The sequence below is a fragment of the Malus domestica genome, chromosome 10 (assembly GCF_042453785.1).
Source record: "Malus domestica chromosome 10, GDT2T_hap1".
Classification (NCBI taxonomy): domain Eukaryota; kingdom Viridiplantae; phylum Streptophyta; class Magnoliopsida; order Rosales; family Rosaceae; genus Malus; species Malus domestica.
Window position 1 is genome coordinate 17,429,031 of NC_091670.1, and position 21,665 is coordinate 17,450,695.

The 21,665-nt window shown below is 40.6% G+C and overlaps 3 protein-coding genes across 3 annotated transcripts; 1 reads left to right on the plus strand and 2 right to left on the minus strand.

The window, feature by feature from the left end:
* Positions 1-387: 387 nt before the first annotated feature.
* Positions 388-5,305, plus strand: LOC139189009 (sodium/proton antiporter 1-like). The gene is made up of 10 exons (XM_070807194.1): positions 388-916; positions 1,376-1,552; positions 1,691-1,819; positions 1,914-2,090; positions 2,410-2,516; positions 3,305-3,425; positions 3,966-4,027; positions 4,134-4,436; positions 4,645-4,939; positions 5,045-5,305. Exons 1-10 carry the CDS (start codon positions 668-670, stop codon positions 5,162-5,164), a joined length of 1,740 nt encoding a protein of 579 aa, XP_070663295.1. The 5' UTR covers positions 388-667; the 3' UTR covers positions 5,165-5,305.
* A 24-nt stretch (positions 5,306-5,329) lies between these two features.
* Positions 5,330-8,156, minus strand: LOC139189008 (D-3-phosphoglycerate dehydrogenase 1, chloroplastic-like). The gene is made up of 5 exons (XM_070807193.1): positions 7,315-8,156; positions 6,863-7,239; positions 6,660-6,770; positions 6,476-6,571; positions 5,330-6,214 (listed from the first exon to the last, which is right to left on the minus strand). Exons 1-5 carry the CDS (start codon positions 7,853-7,855, stop codon positions 5,543-5,545), a joined length of 1,797 nt encoding a protein of 598 aa, XP_070663294.1. The 5' UTR covers positions 7,856-8,156; the 3' UTR covers positions 5,330-5,542.
* Positions 8,157-19,155: 10,999 nt separating this feature from the next.
* On the minus strand, positions 19,156-21,187 carry LOC139189011 (probable carbohydrate esterase At4g34215). The gene is made up of 2 exons (XM_070807196.1): positions 20,418-21,187; positions 19,156-19,744 (listed from the first exon to the last, which is right to left on the minus strand). Exons 1-2 carry the CDS (start codon positions 20,958-20,960, stop codon positions 19,520-19,522), a joined length of 768 nt encoding a protein of 255 aa, XP_070663297.1. The 5' UTR covers positions 20,961-21,187; the 3' UTR covers positions 19,156-19,519.
* Between the last annotated feature and the right edge of the window lie 478 nt (positions 21,188-21,665).

The window sequence follows — 21,665 nt, forward strand, 5'->3', positions numbered from 1 at the left end:
TACCATTTTTTTTTTCTGCACTTCCGACACACAGCAGAGCAGCACACCAATGTTAAAGTAGTAGGCGTGGCGGTCAGCGAATGTGAGGGAGAGGGAGGGGTCGGACCAGAAGGCAAAGGTGAAGTAGGAGGTGAAGTTGGCGTTGCAATACTCCGGGGCGGCCAGGAGGGGAGTGGCAGAGAGCTTGGCAATGTCGTCGACGAGGATGAGGTCGAAGTCAAGGTAGACGATGCGGCGGACGCAGAGGGGGAGAAGTTCGGCGAGGTAGGATCGAGCATAGTTGAGGGGGCAGTCGAGGGCGAAGCGGATGGAGGTGGAGATGAGGCCGGAGACATCGCCCAGACCGAAATTTTTTATAAAAAAGGCGTCAAACCCACCTCAGGCGCTCGGGCCGGCACGAATCCACGGGCCTCTCCCTCGGGCCTGCTCAGGCTCCCTCGCCAGCCAACGCTGGGCTTCCTCCCTCGGGCAATCAAGCCCTGTTCCGCCCACTGTCCCTTGAGCAACTTATCCCGCTGGAGCTGCTCTAAGTACCTTTCCATTTCCATGCAACTGGCCCTAACACTCACAAACAAGAACCTCTGCAGACTGCCTCAGTGATCCGAACCCACTACCCACTACCCTCATCGTCTTCATCTTCTGCAACCCTAGCTCGCCGGCGGCTCCAATGGCTTCCCTCTCGATTGGGGCCCACTTGCCTCCATCCCACCACCACCATTTCAAGAAGCGCTCCCTCCCCTTTGTCTCTAAGACCCGCAGCTTATTTCCTTCTCTGCGTGGAATTCGAGGTTCCAGATTGCTCGGCAATGGCTTGCTGGCCAGAGCTGAGGACAAAGCACGAGATTCGAGTTCTTCATCTTCTTCTCCTTCAGCTCAGCAGCAGAAAATTAAATCCAGCTCCGATAGAGAGTTGCAGGTTCTTCTTTGGCGAAAAGCTTCCTTTTTTAACAGTACCCAGTTGTTAGTTTTGCTTGTTTTGCAATTTGGTTGGTTCATTTTGGCAAAGTATGTGTAAATTTTAATTGGGTAATTCGTGAAAAGTTCAACATACTCGGATAAATTTGTGAAAATTGGTAACTTTGAAAGCCCCTTTGATAATTTGTTGATATTTTGAATCTCCTTACTGCATATAGTTTAATTAATCCCTCTGAGGTTAGAATTGAAATGTATCAGTGGCACCTGCACATATAATTAGTTCATGGGTATGGAATTGCCTAATAGGATAAGACGGGTTTCTCTTGGATTGCCAATTACTTGCTGCTTTGTAAACTAAATTGTCGAAACTCAAAAGTTTTGAGGGCCTCTAGTATGGCATCTTGCTCTTGTTTGGTGTTGGTTTTCTCAATTTCTGAATCACCTTTTAGCATGATATCAGGAGTTGAACCCAAGTTCTGGATCATGTGATCCTTTATGTTCAGTTGACGAAACGAGCTCACAAGAATTTGAAGCCAGTTACCGGCCAAAAACTGATTTGCTGAAAGCTATTGCAGTATTTGCTGCAGCTGGAACAGGGGCAGTGGCAATTAACCATTCCTGGGTTGCTGCTAATCAGGTAACATTTTATTTGCAGCGTGATTGTTTGAATGTGCCTTTCCCATGATTTCCTAAGTGCTTTTTCAGCATATAATTGTACACATTTAAAAAAGATGCTTTACAACACTAAGTTGATAATACAGAACTTGTGATACAGGACGTTGCCATGGCATTGCTGTTTGGAATAGGATATGTGGGCATAATTTTTGAAGAATCTCTGGCCTTCAACAAAAGTGGAGTAGGTTTGTTAATGGCTGTGAGCTTGTGGGTAGTAAGAAGTATTGGGGTAAGATTTATATTTACTACTTGAAAGTGCAACCGCATTTGCAATATCTTGTACATATTTTCTTCTCCCAAACCTAATTTTGATACTTTTGTAGGCTCCTTCAACTGATATAGCTGTCTCAGAATTACAACATGCATCTGCTGAAGTCAGTGAAATAGTGTTTTTCTTGCTTGGTGCAATGACGATTGTAGAGATAGTTGATTCACATCAAGGATTTAAGCTGGTTACTGACAATATAACCACTCGAAAGCCAAGGACGCTCCTTTGGGTGGTGAGTTCTTTGCTTCTTCTGTCATGCGAATGTCTATTATTATTTTCTAATGCACATTTGAGATATTGGACTTGCTCTAGCTGACTCATTCTTGATTATTCAATCAACAACTTCTTGGAACATACCATATTTCGCTGGATTGGCTGTGGTATAAGAGATTTGTATGTCTGCTAACATCCAAACAGATAAGAGTGTTCAATAGAAACTATGGCCAAATCCCAAATTAAACTTCACTTTTTGTGACAGGGTTGTCCTTTTACTGTTTACATTACTTTGTGTCAATCAAATTGCATATAATGAGTAAATGTTGAATTTTCAGGTGGGTTTTGTGACTTTTTTCCTTAGTTCAATTCTTGACAACCTGACGTCCACCATTGTCATGGTTTCTTTATTGCGAAAGCTAGTTCCTCAGTCAGAATTTCGCAAGTATGTTCTGACCATCTATTTGAAGATTGCTTAATACTGTTTCAGCTAATATCATCCAACGTTAAGTTACTTTTGGGCATTTAGGCAAATGTGATTTTTTCTTTTAATAGTTCCAACTTTTAGCATTTAATCTTTCCTGGTGATGTGTAGGAGAATACTAGATATGAATGGTCAATGTTTCAAGGTCATTAGAGTACAGTCCAAGAAAAATCATATTAAGCTGAATCATATATCTGTTGAGGTTTTTGTTTGAAATATTTCTTTGAATGAAGACATTGCTTCCCAGATTTCCGAAGCAACATAAAGGAGATGAGATCCTGCAAATAACTAGTTATACACATTGGAAGAGGCTATACCTTGACCCTGTCAAAGGAGTACATCTCTTGCACCGATGCATAAGGAAACTAGTAGAAAATAATTGCCCTATTTATTCCCTTACCTGCAATCTCGCCACTTGTTATTCTAGCCCAGAATTACTATCATCCTGCTCATTCTAAAACTATCAGTTCTATTATATCTTTAACAACTTGTGATTAGCATTTAAAAGAAACTTATTATACCACTTTCTGTGTATGTTACTTAGGAAGCCAATTAGAAATAGGATAATAACTAAAACTGTGTTTGTTTCCGAATATAGTCTCTTTAAGCACCACTTTAGCGTGTTCATAGTTCCTACCTCATTTGGCCATGTATAAAGTTGTACTATATTTCCTGTGCACTGTACAATAATGGAGCCCAAACAGATGCTTAATTTCTGCTTCATTCACCGAATTGTATTTTATTGACAGGCTTTTAGGAGCTGTTGTTGTCATAGCAGCAAATGCTGGTGGTGCGTGGACTCCCATTGGTGATGTTACCACTACTATGCTGTGGATACACGGTCAGATATCCACATTGGAGACAATGAAGGTCTTTCTCTTCACTCTGACATAAGTATTCATATATCAAATTTCTTTTCTTTTTCTTTTTTATTTTTTTATTTTCATGTTGTCCTATTATCTATTTACTAGGGCTTTATGCCTGATGCGTGTTATTGTATTTTCCAAAGCAAAACTGGAGTTTTATGCAACCAATCATGGTTTAGCTTATGCTGTATGTTGGTCCTATCTTAAATTTGGAAAGGTTGTACTGCAAGGATGATAGTTATAATGGTTTTTTATTTGCCTTCCACCGATCTTCAGTATGACAATATATACTTGATTTTGTTATTGAAATGTTATGATATTTTGTTCACCTGAATTCTTTAGAGGCATGTAATGAGAATGGATATAAGCATACTATTTTGTATGGAGAAGTTTTGTAAACCACTTTTTCATTTAGAGTTTCTGTTCCTGAGTGCTAAGTTTTACCATCTGGATATCTGGCACTTGATTATGTAGAATGATCATCCTTGAAGTAATTATTTTATCAATACTCTGACCTAAAATGAATACGTTTTTCTTGCTTCAGACCTTGTTTATACCTGCATCCGTTTCTCTTGCTGTTCCTCTGGCGCTAATGTCCCTGACTAGGTACTTCTTTTGTGTTGTTAAACCAAAGACAGGGAATTGAGACGTGAAAGTTTGTATTAAACTCAGTGAATCGTAGATGAATGATATGAGTTTTTCTTCCATTCAGTGAAGTAAGCGGGAAAGGACCAGACGCGTCCATTGTCATGGCATCTGAACAGATGGCACCTCGGGGACAGCTTGTTTTCTCTGTAGGTATTGGAGCTTTGGTTTTTGTTCCAGTGTTCAAGGCCCTAACTGGGTTGCCTCCTTACATGGGTATGCTTCTGGGACTTGGAGTCCTTTGGATTCTGACTGATGCTATACATTATGGTGAATCGGAAAGACAGAAGTTAAAAGTGCCACAGGCTTTGTCAAGGATTGACACTCAAGGAGCACTGTTCTTCCTTGGCATCCTATTGTCGGTTAGCAGGTGAATACACTGAAACTGTACTCGACTTCTTTTTCTTGCAATTGCAAAAATCATTATCATATAATTAGCAGCAGTAACAAAGTTTCGAGTCAATCATATATATCGCATGGCTTGGCATCCTACCTCTTGGCTTTCTGCAGACTATGCAAAAGTGGCTACAGATGGCATAAATCTCACTTTCTGCATTTTAACTTCTCTTGTACTCTAGCCTGGAGGCAGCAGGAATTCTTCGGGAATTAGCTAATTACCTGGATTCTCACATTCCCAATATTGAACTGATTGCAAGTTCAATAGGAGTAGTATCGGCAATTATAGACAATGTTCCACTGGTCGCTGCAACTATGGGAATGTACGACCTCACTTCCTTTCCCAAGGATTCTGAGTTTTGGCAGCTGGTTGCATATTGTGCTGGTACTGGTGGCTCCATGTTAGTTATTGGCTCTGCAGCTGGGGTTGCTTTTATGGGGATGGAAAAGGTGGACTTCTTCTGGTACTTGCGGAAGGTATCAACGAGTCAACTGGTTTCAAATACCGTTTAAACATAACATCTTTGAAATTTCATCCTCCTTTTGGTGGTCACGAAAAAATTCGTTGTCCGTCCTCTGCAGGTGAGTGGTTTTGCTTTTGCCGGTTATGCCGCTGGTATCGCTGCCTATTTAGCAGTTCAAAACCTCCACATCTCCCTACCGACGACAGTAGCTCAGGTTCCTTTCATTTCTGGTTCATGAATTGGAACTTCTGATGATGCAGTCCATACTTCGACATGAGTGTTATTCACATTAGATTGCTAGTGACTGTGAACGGTGAATTAGCAATAGAGAGATGATTCTCTCACTTACAATTTATATAAAAAAAAATTCGTGCGGCAATGGTTCAACGAGATTTGTATGAGCTTTTAGGGAAGACACTATTTCCTTGCAAAGAAATAAACAATCCCAACTCAAATGTGGTATGAAAGCAATACAGGGTACACACATGATCGTCGCAAACTGAATTATTCTTCGTTCTCACCTAAATCTACCACAAATCATACGGATTTCCAAAATCGGGCACGTAAGATGTAGCCACGCCACCTAACGAGAAGCAAAACAAAAGGAAAAGGCAGTCTACAACTTGAGGAAAACGAACTCTTCAATGGCTTGAACATCCCCAATCCTTTTCAAAGATTGCTTGCTGGGTTGGTCATCCACCCCGATTGCCATCACAGCCTGCTTTCGCGGGGCAATCCTTCCGACGCTCATGAAACTGACATTCACATTCTCCTCTCCCAAAATGCTTCCGACCTGTCCTATCATACCTGGCTGATCAACCTGTCTGCAGAGGATGATGCTACCTTCCAAGCTCACATCAACTTCGAATGACCCAACCTTGGTCAAGTGAGGAACCCCATCCTTAACCCTACCCTCCACCTTGATCTCTCCGCTCTCTGATATCGCACTGGCAAATTTGGATTCCACGTTGGCAATCCGAACTTGGATTGAGTCAAGTGGATTCTCAGGCGAACCATCAAGAATGGTTCGCTCTTCTGTTATCCTAAGTCCTCTCTGTTTGGCAGTGAAATCTGCATTAACCAGATTCACGAAAACACTGGATATGGGCTCAATGAGACCCTTCGTAATCATGGCTCGGAGCAACCTAGTGTCAAGGTCATCAGGAGCCCTAGCTGAAGCATACGAGACCTTGACAGTTTTCACGCCACTACCTCCTGCCACTAACTGGACTGCCAGTCTCCCTAGCTTCTCAGCAAGTACAACATATGGCTTCAGTTCTGTCAAAACCTACAATCGAGAATGGTAAGAGAAATTGTAAATTATTGCAAGCGCCAGAAGAATTCAATCTTGATATTATATGCACTAACGCGTTGTGAACATTTTAGATTTGGTACGTGAAACTTGAAAAATTTATAACACTCAAAACATAACAAGTAGCTTTGCAGATCCAGTTCAATTGTAACATTTCCAGAGCAGACAGTAAACAATCTATCCAGAGACTTCTTAGAAAATGAAAGAGACGAGTATATTGGGCAATTGCGATGATACCTCAGCAGGAACCATTGGTGCATTGACTGCGGTAGCAGCAAGCTCTCCTTTCAAGGCTCCAACGACGGCTTCAGCAATTTCAACAGCCACGCCTTCCTGTACATCAAATTCAAAAATCATAAGACACCCAGGTGAAAACAAAAACTAGGAAATAAGATATTGACGCAAACCAGCAAAACGCTACCTGTGCTTCCATGGTACTCGCACCGAGGTGAGGAGTGGCGGTAACTCTCTCGTGCAACACCAACTTGTTGCCCTGTGGCGGTGGCTCCACCGTGAACACATCGAGAGCAGCCTACAGACGAAAAAAATCAATGACATTATTAACTTTCAGCACAATGCTAAAATGCATATGGTATTTGAATATGTAAAGGGTAAGAACCTAACCTGAGCAACGATTCCGGCATCGAGCGCCCTGACGAGTGCATCCTCATCAATGACACCACCACGAGCGACGTTCACAATTCGTACCCCCTTCTTCATCTTGGCAAAAGTGTCATCATTGAGAACCTTCGCGGTGGCGGGAGTAAGAGGCATGTGCAAAGATATGAAATCGGAGGTGGCCAAAGCCTCATCGAAGCTCACAAGCTCCACACCAATGGCACGGGCACGATCCGCCGGAGCATATGGGTCGTGGGCAATCACGTGCATACCGAGCCCCTTGGCACGCCGAGCCACTTCAGATCCAACTTTCCCGAACCCCATCACGGCTAAGGTCTTCCCAACAAGGGAAACACCCACATACTTGTTCCTCTCCCATTTCCCTGCAACACAACGAAATTGAATCACAACTGTTCGACGAAAAGCCCCAATGAATTACAACTAACAGAATAACTCACCAGCTTTCACAGACGCGTCGGCCTGAGCGACGTTGCGAGCCATGGCGGTCAAGAGAGCAATCCCGTGCTCGGCGGCCGCAACAGTGTTGGCCGTGGGGGCGTTCACCACCAAGCACCCGAACTCAGTCGCCGCAGCTAGATCCACGTTGTCGATGCCGACGCCGGCTCTTCCCACAACCTTCAACCTCCCGCCGGAGGACTCGAACACCTCGCGGGTGACCTTGGTCCCGCTCCGCACGATCAACGCGTCGCAGAGCGAGATCTTGGTGCAGAGCTCCTCGGGACTGAGATTGTAGGAGCAGTCGACATTGGCGAACTGCTTGAGGAGGTTGATTCCGGGCTCTCCGAGCTTCTCGGAGACGAGAACGGTGGGCTTGGCGTCGAGGTTCGCAGCAGACAGCACCACGACCAGCCTCGGAGGGGCCCGGCGGCGCGAGGCGGGAGTAACTGAGAAGGCGGAGAGGGAGGGCTTGGAGGAGAGAGAGAGGGCGGGGTTCCGTAAAAATGGGGAGCGGAGGGTTTGCGATGCTGACGTGGCCATATTTGGGCGGTGCTGGCGGTGATGCTACAGGTGGTGCTGGCGGTGATGCTACAGGTGGTGCTGGCGGCGGCGGTGGTGTTTGTATGTATGTTTTTTTCTGATCTAGGTGTTTTTGTACGTAGAGGTGTGTCAAGTGGGGTGGGGAGGAGAGAGAGTGAGATTGAGAGAGAGAGAGAGAAAGAGAGGGGTTAGCCCTCAGACACAGGGTTTCGGAGCTTTGTCGTTTCAGACAGGCGGGGACTTTCACGCGCTAGTTTATCGAGCGGGAAAGTCGGGATGAGTGGGAGAGCGTGTAGGGAGCGAGAGTAGGGGAGGGTTGGCTTTTGGTGAAATACCAACCCCGGCCACATTTTAATTTCTTGGTAGGAAGAGGATATTCTTCGGATTCATTTTACGGGGATCTTAAGCCATCTTCAACCCAAGGATCTAGAATGTCAGAGAGCATAAAATAACCCTAAAATATCTCAAATCGAGGGTCAGGCCAAATGGCTCGTGAGCCCCACTGAACAAAAAATGGCCAAAGGGCTAACCGATCGGCCCAAACCAGCCAACCAGCCAACCAGCCGGCCCTGAACCAGGCCAGAATTTAAACACAACGGCTAGCTGACGTCAGCGTGATGCCAACTAGCAACGGCTAGTTGACGTTAGTTACCGTTGGATTTGATTTTTTTTTTGTCCAAAATTTTTTTAAAATTTTTTTATAAATTCTCATTTTTTTTCCTATAAATATTGAAGTCATTCCTACCCCATTTCTCACATAATTTTCACGATTTCAATTCTCATAATTTCTTACCTCTTCCAATAATCTTTCCTTCAATTTTTTCAATAATTGTCAAATGGCCTCATCTGCAATGAAAGGTAGGGCTTGGACCTGAAAAGAAGATGAAGCTCTTTACAGGGCAAATAGATGGGTCTTGGAAGATAGTGTGAGGGGGAGTTCTCAAACAAGTGAAGGTATTCGGACTCGTTTGTCAAAAAAATATTATGAGCTCTTTGAAGGCATTACTCCACCGAATACCCGAAACCATGAGAGTTGTTCTTCAAGATGGAAGAAACTGTTTCATCCAAGTTTGAATAAATGGCATCAAGCACTGTTAGCAACCGCAAGTGAACATGAAAGCGGCACCAATTACTATGATGAAGTAAGTGTTTTCACAATTTATTTTAAATATTTAATTATATTATATTTAATTTCATAAATTAATTTCCTTTACTTTTTGTAATTATATTTAATTATATTACATTTAATTTCATAAATTAATTTCCTTTAATTTGTATAATTATATTTTATAGGTACATCAAGTGGAGGAATTGTATTTGGAGGGCAGCTCGAAACCCTTTCAGCATCACGGTTATTGGGAAATTTGTAAAGGGTGAGTGTTATTTGAAGATCCACCTTAACATAGAGTTGCTCCTACGCCGATGTTCGGAATTGCATCCTCAGTTGTAGATGTGGATGAAGATGGATCTCCTACCATTCAAGAAACAAGGGTAGAAAATCCGACTTCGATTGAAGGAAAAAGGCAAGGCAAAGGATGATTACACCGCTCAACAGGAAGTGGCAGCCTCATTGCGATTAATGGTGAAGCAAAATGTCTTTGCCACATAAAGGCATGAAGAACAGGCTAAACAAATACAAGAAGAGATGGATGATAGGAATATGCAAATGAACACTTCAGATTACAGTCCAATGAGTATGGCCTATTTTGATAATATAAAAAAATTAAAAAAAAATTAAAAAGAAAAAAAAAAAAGGGGGAAATTATGGCCTAACGGCAGTTGTTTACCTCCGACTATACTCCTACAATGGCGGATGATGAAGATGATGTTGATTTTGGACTTTAAATTTAAGTTGTTGTAGTTTTTAAATTTAAGTTTTCTTTTTTAATTTTAGTTGTAGTTTTTAAATTTATTTAAATAATAAATTATGTTTGGCCCTATGGCCCTTCGGTTGGAGATGGTTGTTTGTGACAGAGGAGATGGTTGTTTGTGACAGAGCTAAAACGAGCTATATGGCCCTTTGGTCCTCGGTTGAAAATGGTAAGAAATATGGTCCTACACTGTTTATTAAAATATTAATTTGTTGGAGGTCCATAGGGCTAAAACGAGTCATCTGGCCCTCCTTCAGTTGGAGATGGCATTAGGGTCCTCACATTCTAACCGTTCAACGTACATTGTACGGTCAGTTTTCGTCAAATACTATTTGTGTTTAATTTTAAATAAAAAAGTCAAATGATTCATGACCTCACGATACACGATAATTAGCTAAAATTAAGGATCTCTAGAATCTCCACAAACCGGATGGGATCCAATTCCTTCTTGGTAGGACTTGACAACCATATGTATTGTTTAAAAGGACACAAGATAAAGGATAATGCTAAGGGAAGTCTCTCAATAGAAATAGTAAAGAAACTATGAGATTTTTCAATTTTCATGGATTCTCTATCATCTCATATTTTTGGAGCAATGTTTTATAATGTTAGTAAGGAAATTGATGTTAAACTATAAGATGAAGAGAGTACATGAAGAGTCTCACTTTGAGATAGTCCGTTAGCATTTTTGGAGACATAAATTTTATTTCCACATTTTTAAGATAAAAAAATATTATTTTCTTGAGCAACTCTCTCTACAAACACAAACACAAGAAATAGTCCTAGACACTGGCCCTAGCCTTTGGCTTTGGTGCGGGTGGCAACCTTATTTTTTTCCTCTTTCCGTCCTTCTCTTTTTCCTTTTTTTTTCTCTCTCGTATTTCAATTTTCTTCTTAGTTTGTCTCAGTTTTCCTTGAGTTTTGTCTCAATTTTTTCTGTAAGCTTATCTTAGATTTCACTTCATGCCCCTTCCTTCACTTTGTTCCATTTCTGTCCCATCTCTTCACTCCTATTTAGCCCAAGATCTACAACGTTTCCCTTGTTTCCTTCCCCCAACCAACATCCTATTTATTCCTCCATTTCTCAATCTTACATATCCCCTTTCACCACTTTGTTATGTTGTCCTCCACCTAACCAAAGTTGATTTTCATTATGATTCATCAACCACCGCCTTCTGGTTCTCGACTCAATGGGTGTCTTCACGGCTTGTCTTTGGTGACATGCGTTGGTGTTTGGTGGCATCAAAGTGCACATCACACTTTTTGCTTGAATTATGGGAGTGCTTTCTTGCAGGTGGCATGTCCACCCCCATTTTCTGTTTGAATTATTTAGTTTGTTTGGTTCTTGCTTGGTCCTTCTTAGTGGTTATGGCCTTGTGATGGTGCAGCTATTTTGTTGCTTCTGTAATATTCCGTTAACTTTAACCTTGACAGTTAAAATTGACCGGTGTTGACTTTTTTTTCAAAATTCACCCGGGACCCTCCTACGGTATTTCGATGCACTGGTTCCTTTTCCACACTCTTTTTTTTTCAAATTCCAACTATTTAATTGAATTTTACTAATGGGTCTCTATTTTATGTTTAGGTGCGATTACTATTGGCGACCCCGCCTTTCCTAGTTCAAATGGCTACAACCTCGCAAGTAACTATGAGTGGGTCTTTTCGTTTTCACGTTATATGTATATGTGGTTTTCTCCAACATTGCTTTCATATACTATGTTGTGAGATGCTATGTTTAACTTTACAAATAGACCTTTCGTATACTTTATGTTTATAATATTATTTGTGAGCATAAATTTGTGGCATGACATCCTTGCATCTTATCTACTCATTATTAGATGTTCGCACGGTGTCTCTTAGTTATTTCCTTGAGGTTTTACTTCGCCTCAAAGTTTCCAAAAATATCTGGAATGACAATGTTAGTGTTAAAAGTGCTAGCACTCAACAGAAGAGTATCTGTGGGATAGTCACTTTTGGTCCCTAACAGCACTAATCTTTCAAATGTAGTAGTTGTAATCCTGGACCTTCAAAAGAAAAATCAAATTCCAGTAAACCCCATTCTAAAGTTGGTTAACACAATTCTCATTCCTGAGCTTAGGGCAGCTTCACAAATAATAGTTTCCAAAATCACTTCCAATGCAGTATCCGTCACTAAGGTGTGTATGGGCATGGGAGTACAAATTGTTATACCTATGGTTAGCAATACCATAAGTTATAGTTAGTATCCCTAGAAATGACAAAATGATTTTACAGGAGCAGCCTTCCTAGAAACCGTACTTACTCATCCGAACATGTCGTAGGTAGTAGCCAACCTAGGTTACACTATTTGCCACCAGAATGGCAATGTCAGGTATCTAGGAACTGTCAATTAGTATCCAAGCGGTATGATTTCTTTATATTGAAAACACAATGCAATATAAGGGTATCATACCTCATTTCCAGGATGCTGGTTCACATTCTCATAGAGGCAAACAGTATTAAAATACTAGATAAGTGTTAGGTAACAGCAAAACCATCAAAAATGCTAATAGAGGCAATTAGGGCCAAAGGAATCAAATCACCCTCCATGTAGGAGAACAGTAAACCCATGGCAATGTCAACCATATCACCCTCCTAGATGACCAAAACGATCCCGACCTAATCATGAGTACATTATTAGGACACTTTCGCTAGGGTCTTGATTGATCTGAGCACCACCATTCAGTCATATCACTCTTGTTTACTCGTCATAAGACAAAGTTTGTTACATATAGCCCTGATGTAGTGAATGCATCATTCCCTTTACCAATCCAATGACACCAGTTAATCCCTAATGCAGTGAATGCACCGTTCTCATTACCAATCCAATGACACTGGTTAATCTTACTTTGTTAGAAATTGTGGACTTCACGTGATCTTAAGAATGGATTGACTACATCACAAACATACCCAGGTGGAGCACCTACTGAAAGTTGTCATTTCCGATGACCAATTATCCCTGTGGTGTCAAACATCAGAAACTAAAGCATGAGTTAATCCTCACCACAAAGGTGAAACAATTATTGAGAAAAGTTGTGAGGTCTATTAGCAGGTGTTATAGAGAAAAAAGGCAGTATGGTACGATTTGAGGATGTACATTCTTGACGTCAGTTTCCAAGATCTACATAGGATACCACCAAATTGAGAGGTGGAGTACTCTTTCGATGTACTTCCAGGTATAACACTTGTTTTCCTTAAACCTTCACCATAGAGACCTCTTATCCCATTCATAAAGATGAAAGACCAAACCTTAAGATTGCACACTGTTTACGAGTAATTCAATTTATGACAATTAAAAATCGTTGATCCATGTCTCGAATTGATGGTCTTTCCGACCAACTCTATAAAGCCCAAGCTTTCTTCGAGTTTAATCTGAAGTCTGGTTACGATTAGCTGAAGATCACAAAGGTCCAAGACTCAAGACTTGACATGGACATTATGAATTCTTTGTGATGTCATGAGGGTTGACGAACGCTCCAATATCGTTCATAAACCTGACGGATCGGGCATTCCGCCCATATCCCGACAAATTCATGATAGGATTATCGATAACATCCTTGTTTACTCCAACAACAAAGTCAAACTTTCTAAACATCGACAATCAGTCCTGATCGATTTCAGAGAGAATTAGCTTTACAATGAATTTAACAATTGCCATTTCTGTTTAGATTAAGTTTCTCTTGAGACACATAATCTCAATAGATGTCATTCTTGTCATTCCCAAAAAGATTGCAGTTGTAGAAAATTGAAAATTCTCACAAAGTGTTGTGAAATACGAGATTTCCTTGGTCTTTTCAATTACTTTTGGCGGGTTGTTAACGATTTTTTGGCTATAGTGTTTTTCCTCACAAGTTGACCAAGAAGAGTCAATTTAGTTTGAGACGTTGAATGTGAATAAGTTTCTAACCCGGTCGTACAAACTTAGTAGCTGACACCTTCGCTAGAAGAGCCTTTTAACTAAATGCACCTTAACCTAAATATCCCATTTCAGTTAGAACTCATGAATGCTGATGTGACGTTACTTACAAATCATCAAGATACCTCCTTAGCTAATTTCCAAGTTCAACCTGTATATTTTTTACTTGAGATGAAAATGGAGATTGTGTCGTCAGTAAGCAAAAATCTGATCTTTCAGCAAGTCAATGTAGAAAGAAAGAAATTGTTCGAGTTGTTGCAGTCACTTTTTGTATCCGAAGGGAAATTGAAGGATATCACTATGGACTTTTTGTACGAGTCACCTTGTACACATGAATACTATAATGATGTTTTAGTGATTGTCGACTGAATCACTAAGTCAACGCATCTTCTACAGGTCCACGAAGACTTCCCTCTAGACCACTTGGTAGAATCCCTCATTTTAGAATTTGTCAGATTCTTTGGCATCCCGATTAGGATCATTTCTGACCGTGATCCCAGTTTCACTTCCAAGTATTGGAAGGCATTCATGTCAACCTTAAGTGCTCGTCTACCCTACATCATTGTGTGTCATTCTTAGACGGACATACAATTTGAGAAAACCGACCAAATACAAAAGATGCAAAGATCTGCAATTCTTCAATCCTTTGACAAACACCCTATTGATTGAGTCTTTACATTTGGTGATTGGATATCTCTAAAGCTATCATGGTAGCGAGACGTTGTGAACATTGATATGGGGGAAAGTCTAATTTCCTGCCTATCGGATTGAATTAAACTACCAAACGAGTTGAAGAGGTTATACACCGACTCGACTGATCGCCACACAAGTGACATTCAAAGTGCACATAGCCCTATTTTCTTGAATTATGGGAGTGCTTTCTCGCTGGTGGCATGTCTACCCCCATTCTCTATTTGAATTATTCAGTTCGTTTAGTTCTTGCTTGGTCCTTCTTGGTCGTTATGACCTTTTGATGTTGCATCTGTTTTTGTTACTTAATATTCCGTTAACTTTAACCCTTGACCGTCACAGTTGTCTAGCGTTGATTTTTTTTTTTTAATTTTCCCAAGACCCCTTCTAAGGTGTTTCGGCACGTTGGTTCCATTTTCGCACTCCGTTTTCCAAATTCAAATGTTTTAATTGAGTTTTACTAATGAGTCTCTATATTATGTTTATGTGCGATTACTATTGGCAACCCTGCATTTCCTAGATAGAACGGCTACGACCTCGCAAATAACTGTGAGTGGGTCTTTTCATTTTTATGTAAATATATGTATATGTGGTTTTCCCTGACGACTACTTTAATGTACTATGATGTGACATGCCATGTTTAGCTTTACAAATAGACATTTTGTACACTTTACGTTTATAATATTATTTGTGAGTATTAAACTTGTGGCATGACATCCTTGCATATTATCTGCTCATTATTACATATTTGCACAATGTCTCTTAGTTATTTGTATTGTCCTGGCCAAGGACCAGCTTCACGTGTATGTTCACATGCACTTTTTGAGTTCGCTTTGGATCCAGAGTTGCCAGCTTGTCCCTAGGTTAGATGATTGGACTCGTATGTGATGCGCTTAGCGCCAACTTCACGTGATGTAGTACTAGAACATAAACAACTCTCACTAGTTTCTCTTTTCTCTCTAGCCTGGCTCACTGGTATTTTTTGTTGCATCTCTCTTCTTTCTTTCCCTTTTTTGTATCTCTTCCTTCTTTTCTCTTTTCCTTTCCTTCGTATGTTTCTCACCTCACTACTTTCCTGTATTCTTCAATCTTTTATAGGCAAAAGTCAAGACCTAACAAACGCATCACATGAGTTATTTTAATATATTAATGGGAACCAAAGTCATCAAGTGAATAGTAAACATTAATTATCTTCCAAAATCTTCGTCCATACTACCTTTTCAGTGGGCATTCACACCGCTTTTATAACAAAAATCAAACTGTGCATTGGTGGGGACATATGGTGCATGTTACATGATTCTTAGGTTGGTATGTTGTTGTCTTGGTGAGTGAAAGAGTAGGTGTTTGAATAAAAATTCATTTTTGCTTCAATTAAAACTTAAAAGAAATCAATGTAAGGCTCCCTTGTAGTACACGTCATATTTGTTGAATATTTGAATCCACTTGAGATTCTCTTCATCTTCCTTGTTCATGAAGTGTTTATATGCAATGTACTTGCCTTATGTAACTGTTGATCCTAAAAACTACTTAGCCTACGTGGCGCGCAGGTCGAGTAATTAATAAGCTAACTACATTCTTCAGTTGAATGCGGGGCGTGCCAACTTGTCCGCCGAGCTTAGCCGGGGAGTAAAATGAATGTTGATGTGGCGTTGGGCATACTGTTGACTTCTTAATCTCGCGGTTGCGGCTGAGGAAGGAACACATCTCAGCCTTTGGGTTCTAGACGCCTGAAGATAAAGCTGCTAGTTCTGCGAAGTTCAATATCAAATTCGGCTTTCAATGTAGTAACCTGGTAACACCTCACTTCGCCGAGAAGGCTAATGAGATGACTTCTTCCAACAAGGACTTGGAAATCCTTGTTGATCGAGACTTGGATATATAACCAGTCGGTCTCGAAGCAGTGTTATTTATCCAAACTGAAGGTGCTCCTCCTCGGCTGGTTCTATGGCTCTAATGCTGTTTATCCAAACTGATGACGAAGATGTTTCTGGTTGCCTCCACGGTGCTATTTATCCAAACTGAAAGTGTGTTGGCGGGAAAAAGAAAAAAAATAAGAATCTCAAGGTCTTTGAGAAGTTGTTTGCGCAAGGCAGTTATATGTTGATTTGGAGGGGCTCTTGCACGTTGCACAGTGCCTCATATTTACAGCAGTGAAGTAGCTAACCCATGCAATTCCAGCCTAAAGCAAATCACTCCTCTAAGATAGCTATCACATAAGCCTTTGTCATCATCTTGATATCCTGGAATAGTTGGCAACTGCATTTTCCTTGTATCCAGACCAGATACACTAGTCTTCTGATAAGGCTCGTATTTAGAATTGTTGCCAACTTCAAATTCCTAGCACCACGTGCCATATCTTATCACCCATTCACCAGATCATCTACGATTCTACATGCATGAATTGCATGGAAAATGGTCTCCTAATCCCCTACGTACATGCATGAATCCAGTCCTTTTATCTCCAAACCCACGTGCACCACTTGGAATGTGTGCAACATCAGGATTACTACTTGGTGATACTCATCACCAATCATGTTTATCAAATCCCACTTGTAGCTTTATCCCATTATGATGATGATCAACAAATCCCTCTATTATCCAAAATACAACCTGCATGCATGGTTTTCGGCTATGGAATACGAATTCAGTCCTTATCTTCCTTTATCCCAAACCAATTGGATCGACTAATAATTAATTTTAATAGAATACCATGCACAAGTCAACTCTATAAACGCCAAAGATATTTCCAAAGTAATTACTATAACAGTAATTACAATTTACAACAAAGTTTCTTTCCTCTCCGAAGTCATCCAACGACTTCAATACAACGGACCGATAGGATAAAATCGGGTTCAAACAGTAACGGATAAAACGAGTGTTAGCGGATGATGAACAAGCCGTCATCAAAAGCACAACCTAGAGGCGGTGTCTCCGACGACATCTCGTTTGGTAGGTCCTCCAAATTTCGGAAGAAGAAGCACTTTTTCAAGGTCATGAATTCAGCTGTTTGTAACAAGTTCTCAATCGGAGGTTCATCCTCATTCAATCGGACGTTCATCCTCATCCTCTTCACAAAACCATCGTACGTTTGATTAATGTGGTTCCACCGATAGACTTCCTTTCACGCTTTTTAGCCTTTCGCTTTCTACATTGTAATCTCTAAATGAACCGGCCAAATGAATTTAATAATTTCAATTGGGATAGTCATCCTTGCCTCCAAAACTTGAAGCAATGTATGATTTAATGAAGACAAAAGAAACAGCAGCATATAATTAGTTCAGAAATTTGGTAAGGCATGCCAGCGGTGGTATATTAGATTGAAGAAAAAGGATGACTAGATGCACCAAATTTAGCCCCTTTCGGATTTTATTATTATATCCAAGTTCTTGAACTACTTTTTCGCACTTTCTCGGATGCGAGATCAACGTCCTAGTTTGCAACCCTCTAAATTAAACATGTGTCTAACAAAACCATTCAAATGGTCACTAATATACTGATTGTAGTAATTTAAACGACCTATGGGACGGGTTGTTAATGTTGGATTTTTTAGGCCCATTTAATTGTGCAGACCTAAAAAGAAGTCACGAGAAGCCCTAAAAAGATCAAGAAGCCCAAAGCCTAAGGGGCTTAGAAGAGAGCGCTCCCGAGTGCTGAAGCCAATTTCCTGTAAGCTCAACTCGACCAGGACATATAAAGAGTTTTCGACCGGTGGGAGGCACATGAGCAGACTGACGGCTGTATTGGAAATTTGTCCTAAGATGAAACGTAAAGATAGTCGGAACGACACTCATACAGGCAAGGTTGGATAACCAAGGGCGAGCGGGACACTCGGCATGCATCATTTTGACATAGTGTAGCATTTTGGCTTTACACATGTCATTTCATTGCTGAATGTTGGCTTGATAGGTCAAAGGGTGTCAGAGGCCTAGTCTACATAGGTGACACATTAAATGTCAAGTTGGGGAGACCCAAGGCTGGGAGGTTCATTGAGGGCCTATATAAAAGGGTGGGGGTCTGATGAAAAAAAGAGAGAAAGAGTTCATGTATTAGCCAAGCGCTATTTTAGTCTTGTAATCAATTAAATCCAAGTAAAATAGTGGAAGTAGCCTAATTTTAAGGGGTGAACTACTTACATCTTTATGTTCATTTCATTTCAGCCCATATCCCAAACCCACCAAGGGTTCAATATTTTAATTTGTTAACCTACAAATTTTGAGCGTTAACACGGGTGACGGTAATAGCTCAACAGAGGATCCTCTCCGGATCTTCTTTATCCTCACATCCTATCCATTCATTGTATATTGTGCGGCCAACTTTCGTTAGATCATGTTTGTGTTTAATTTTAATAAAAAAAATTCAAAATGATTTCTAACCGTACAAAGTATCCCTAAGAAGATCCGGATGGGATCCAAATCCTAGCTCAACATCTATTGCACGGATGACGTCATTGAAACTATATCTTAGGTCCTTTTACTCAATCCATTTGTTACTCCTTTTGCTTACAAATCATATATAAATAGCGTTATTACATTGCATGAAAATCGGAGATTACTCTATTTATAAGGTGGTAAAACACGAAAATCTGCTATAGTATGGTGTAACCTAACCCTATGTTGTCTAATTATAAAATTAAGAGGTAAAAATCATATATGATTAGCAACTTAACATAATATATTCAAATAGTCTGTCTTAATCATAATATATAATTTTCTATGTAGACTTCATGAGGGGGATCAAACTTTGAAGTCAGCGACAATAAAATTAACTTAATAAACAGAATCAACATATAAAAGGTTTCAATCAAATTAACAGAGTCCATAAACCCGTCATCAATTAATTAGAGATTACCCCACCTCGGTTTCAACCACGTGAAAAAGAGAGATAAAAAGTCAACACATCGTAACGTGATTAGGGTTTATTTTTCATCAACACAAAGATCTAGTGCATTAGGGCAAGGCATGTTAGGCCCATTGGATCAAATCCCAAAAGCGGCATTCAGTTCATTGAAATGCCTCGTCCCCAAACCATACGACCAAATGAAAACAGAATCCCACCAAAGACGTAGTCATTAGTCATACACCAACAAACACCGTATCAATAATTAGGTTCAAGGTTCCTGGTCCAAACGCACCTTAAAAGAAGTAACGCCGTGAAATTAGATAGTGTACTTCAAAGGGAAGCATGAGAATTGGGTTCTGAGGGTCCAAAATGCTGGAGGTATGCATCAGCCAACATGTGACCCAACTGAACCTGGGATTTGGTGGTGAGATGCAGATGATCATCTTTGAGCTCCAATCCCTTGGCATCCACGCACACGACGTTTGGGATTTCCATTCCCAATTGGGCCTCCCTCACTTTCTCCATATACTTGTTGTCTCCGGACACAATAGCTACCTGTAAACAAAGTATTAATATCATTTTTAACCGTCTCTAAAATAAAAAACGTATCAATAGCAATATAAAAGAAAGAAATTTTAAATTTGATCAAATTATATTACGGTCTAATAGTATTCCTCTTCACTGGTTAGTGAGAGGTTTAGATTCGATTCTCACCAAAGTTCAAATTTGAACCACATTATTATTAGCATAGTGTGAGGCTAAGCCCAACCCCTCCCATTAGGGTAGAAAATAATAATTTACCATGTGAGTTTGTAGCATATTCAAAGGAAAGGTCAAATAATGAACACTAAATTTCAATTTGATGATCTAATATGTTATTTTATATTTTAATATATTAATTTTTCAAATCATAGTAAATGCTAAAGGAAATATAAATAGATACACTTGTACCAAGCATTTAATGCAAGGCTAGGGTAGGGTAGCTCAAAATTAAATGAAAAAAAAAACTAAAATAATTATTTGGCATAGAATTTTGAGGAACCACATCAACTTTTGGCAGAGGGGATGGAATGAAATATAAATCAGATGCTCATGTGCTAATTTCGTTGGAATTACGGACAAAATCAAAACTATTGCGTTTGAAATGCAATGGTTAGTAACTAAATGATATGCTTATAAAATGGCCATCAATGCAAAAGACTGAAGAATAATTTACAAGCTCTCCAACCTGGATAATTGGAAGCCAAGGCAAATCAAGATCCTGGCGCACATTCTCAATTAGCTTCACCATGTTCCCCTCGTACGCATCCGCATCATGCTGCGTCGACGTGTCACTCTCCCCTTGGTACCACAACAACCCTTTCATCTCACCCCCGCCTTTCACGCTCTCCCTCGCCCGCTTCACCATACTCTCGTACAAGTGCTCCCCACGCGCCCACTCCTTGATCGCCGTCCCGCCCACCGCGCACGGCACGAGCCCCACCTCCCCCGCACACTCCCTCACCTTGTTCGCGAACGCCATCCCCGGGCCCACGCCGCAAACCTTCTTGGCGTCAATGTCGGCGTGTAGCGGCTCACGCGCGGGCACCCACCGGAGATGCGCGTCGAGGCGGTGGATGGACGGGTGGGGCTGGCACTCCGACGGAACGACGCCGTCCCATTGCTGGCGATTGTGGTGGTGGTGGTCCCTGAAGACGCCGCCGCGGCCGGCCATGTTGCTCTGGCCGGATAAGATGAAGATCTGTTTGGCGTCGGGGGTTAGGGAGTCCATCCTGGCTCGGTCGGTGTTTGGTTCGTTGTAATCTGAGGGCAGATGAACCGTATTTGTCTTGGAGTTGGTCCAAAATGTCAAGGTAGTAAATAAAGGGGGTTTATCTATGAATTAAAAAACACGAAAGAAAACATCCATTGAATTGAATACTTGGTAGTTCAATAAGCAGGAACATTGTACAAGTATCTAAACTACATATTACGCATTAACAGAAGGATTTTTATCACAAATGGTTCTTAATGTTGATCAAACTCATTATTTTGGTTTTTCACTTTTAAAATCAATCAATAACGTCTCTAACATTCACTATCACACATCAATTTGGTCATTCCGTTTAGATTCCGTCAATTATTCTATTAGTTTGTATGTGGGACAAACAAATCCAATAAAATTGTGACACCTGGATTACACTAAAGAAGGATTTTTACCACAAATAGTCTCTGACATTGATCAAACTCCTCATTCTGGTCCTTGAGTTTCAAAAATCGATAAATGTGGTTCTTAACTTTCACTATCACACATCAATTGAGTCATTTCTATTAAAATTTCGTCAATATTTTTTTGTTAGTGTGCTGATGTGGTCTCACCATTCCAATCATATGGCGTCAAGTGAATTAACTATAAGAAACTATTTTTTTAGAGTGACGTATTCCATGCTGGCATTTCTCTTGCATCCCACAATTCTAATTGGGAAATAAAATTCAA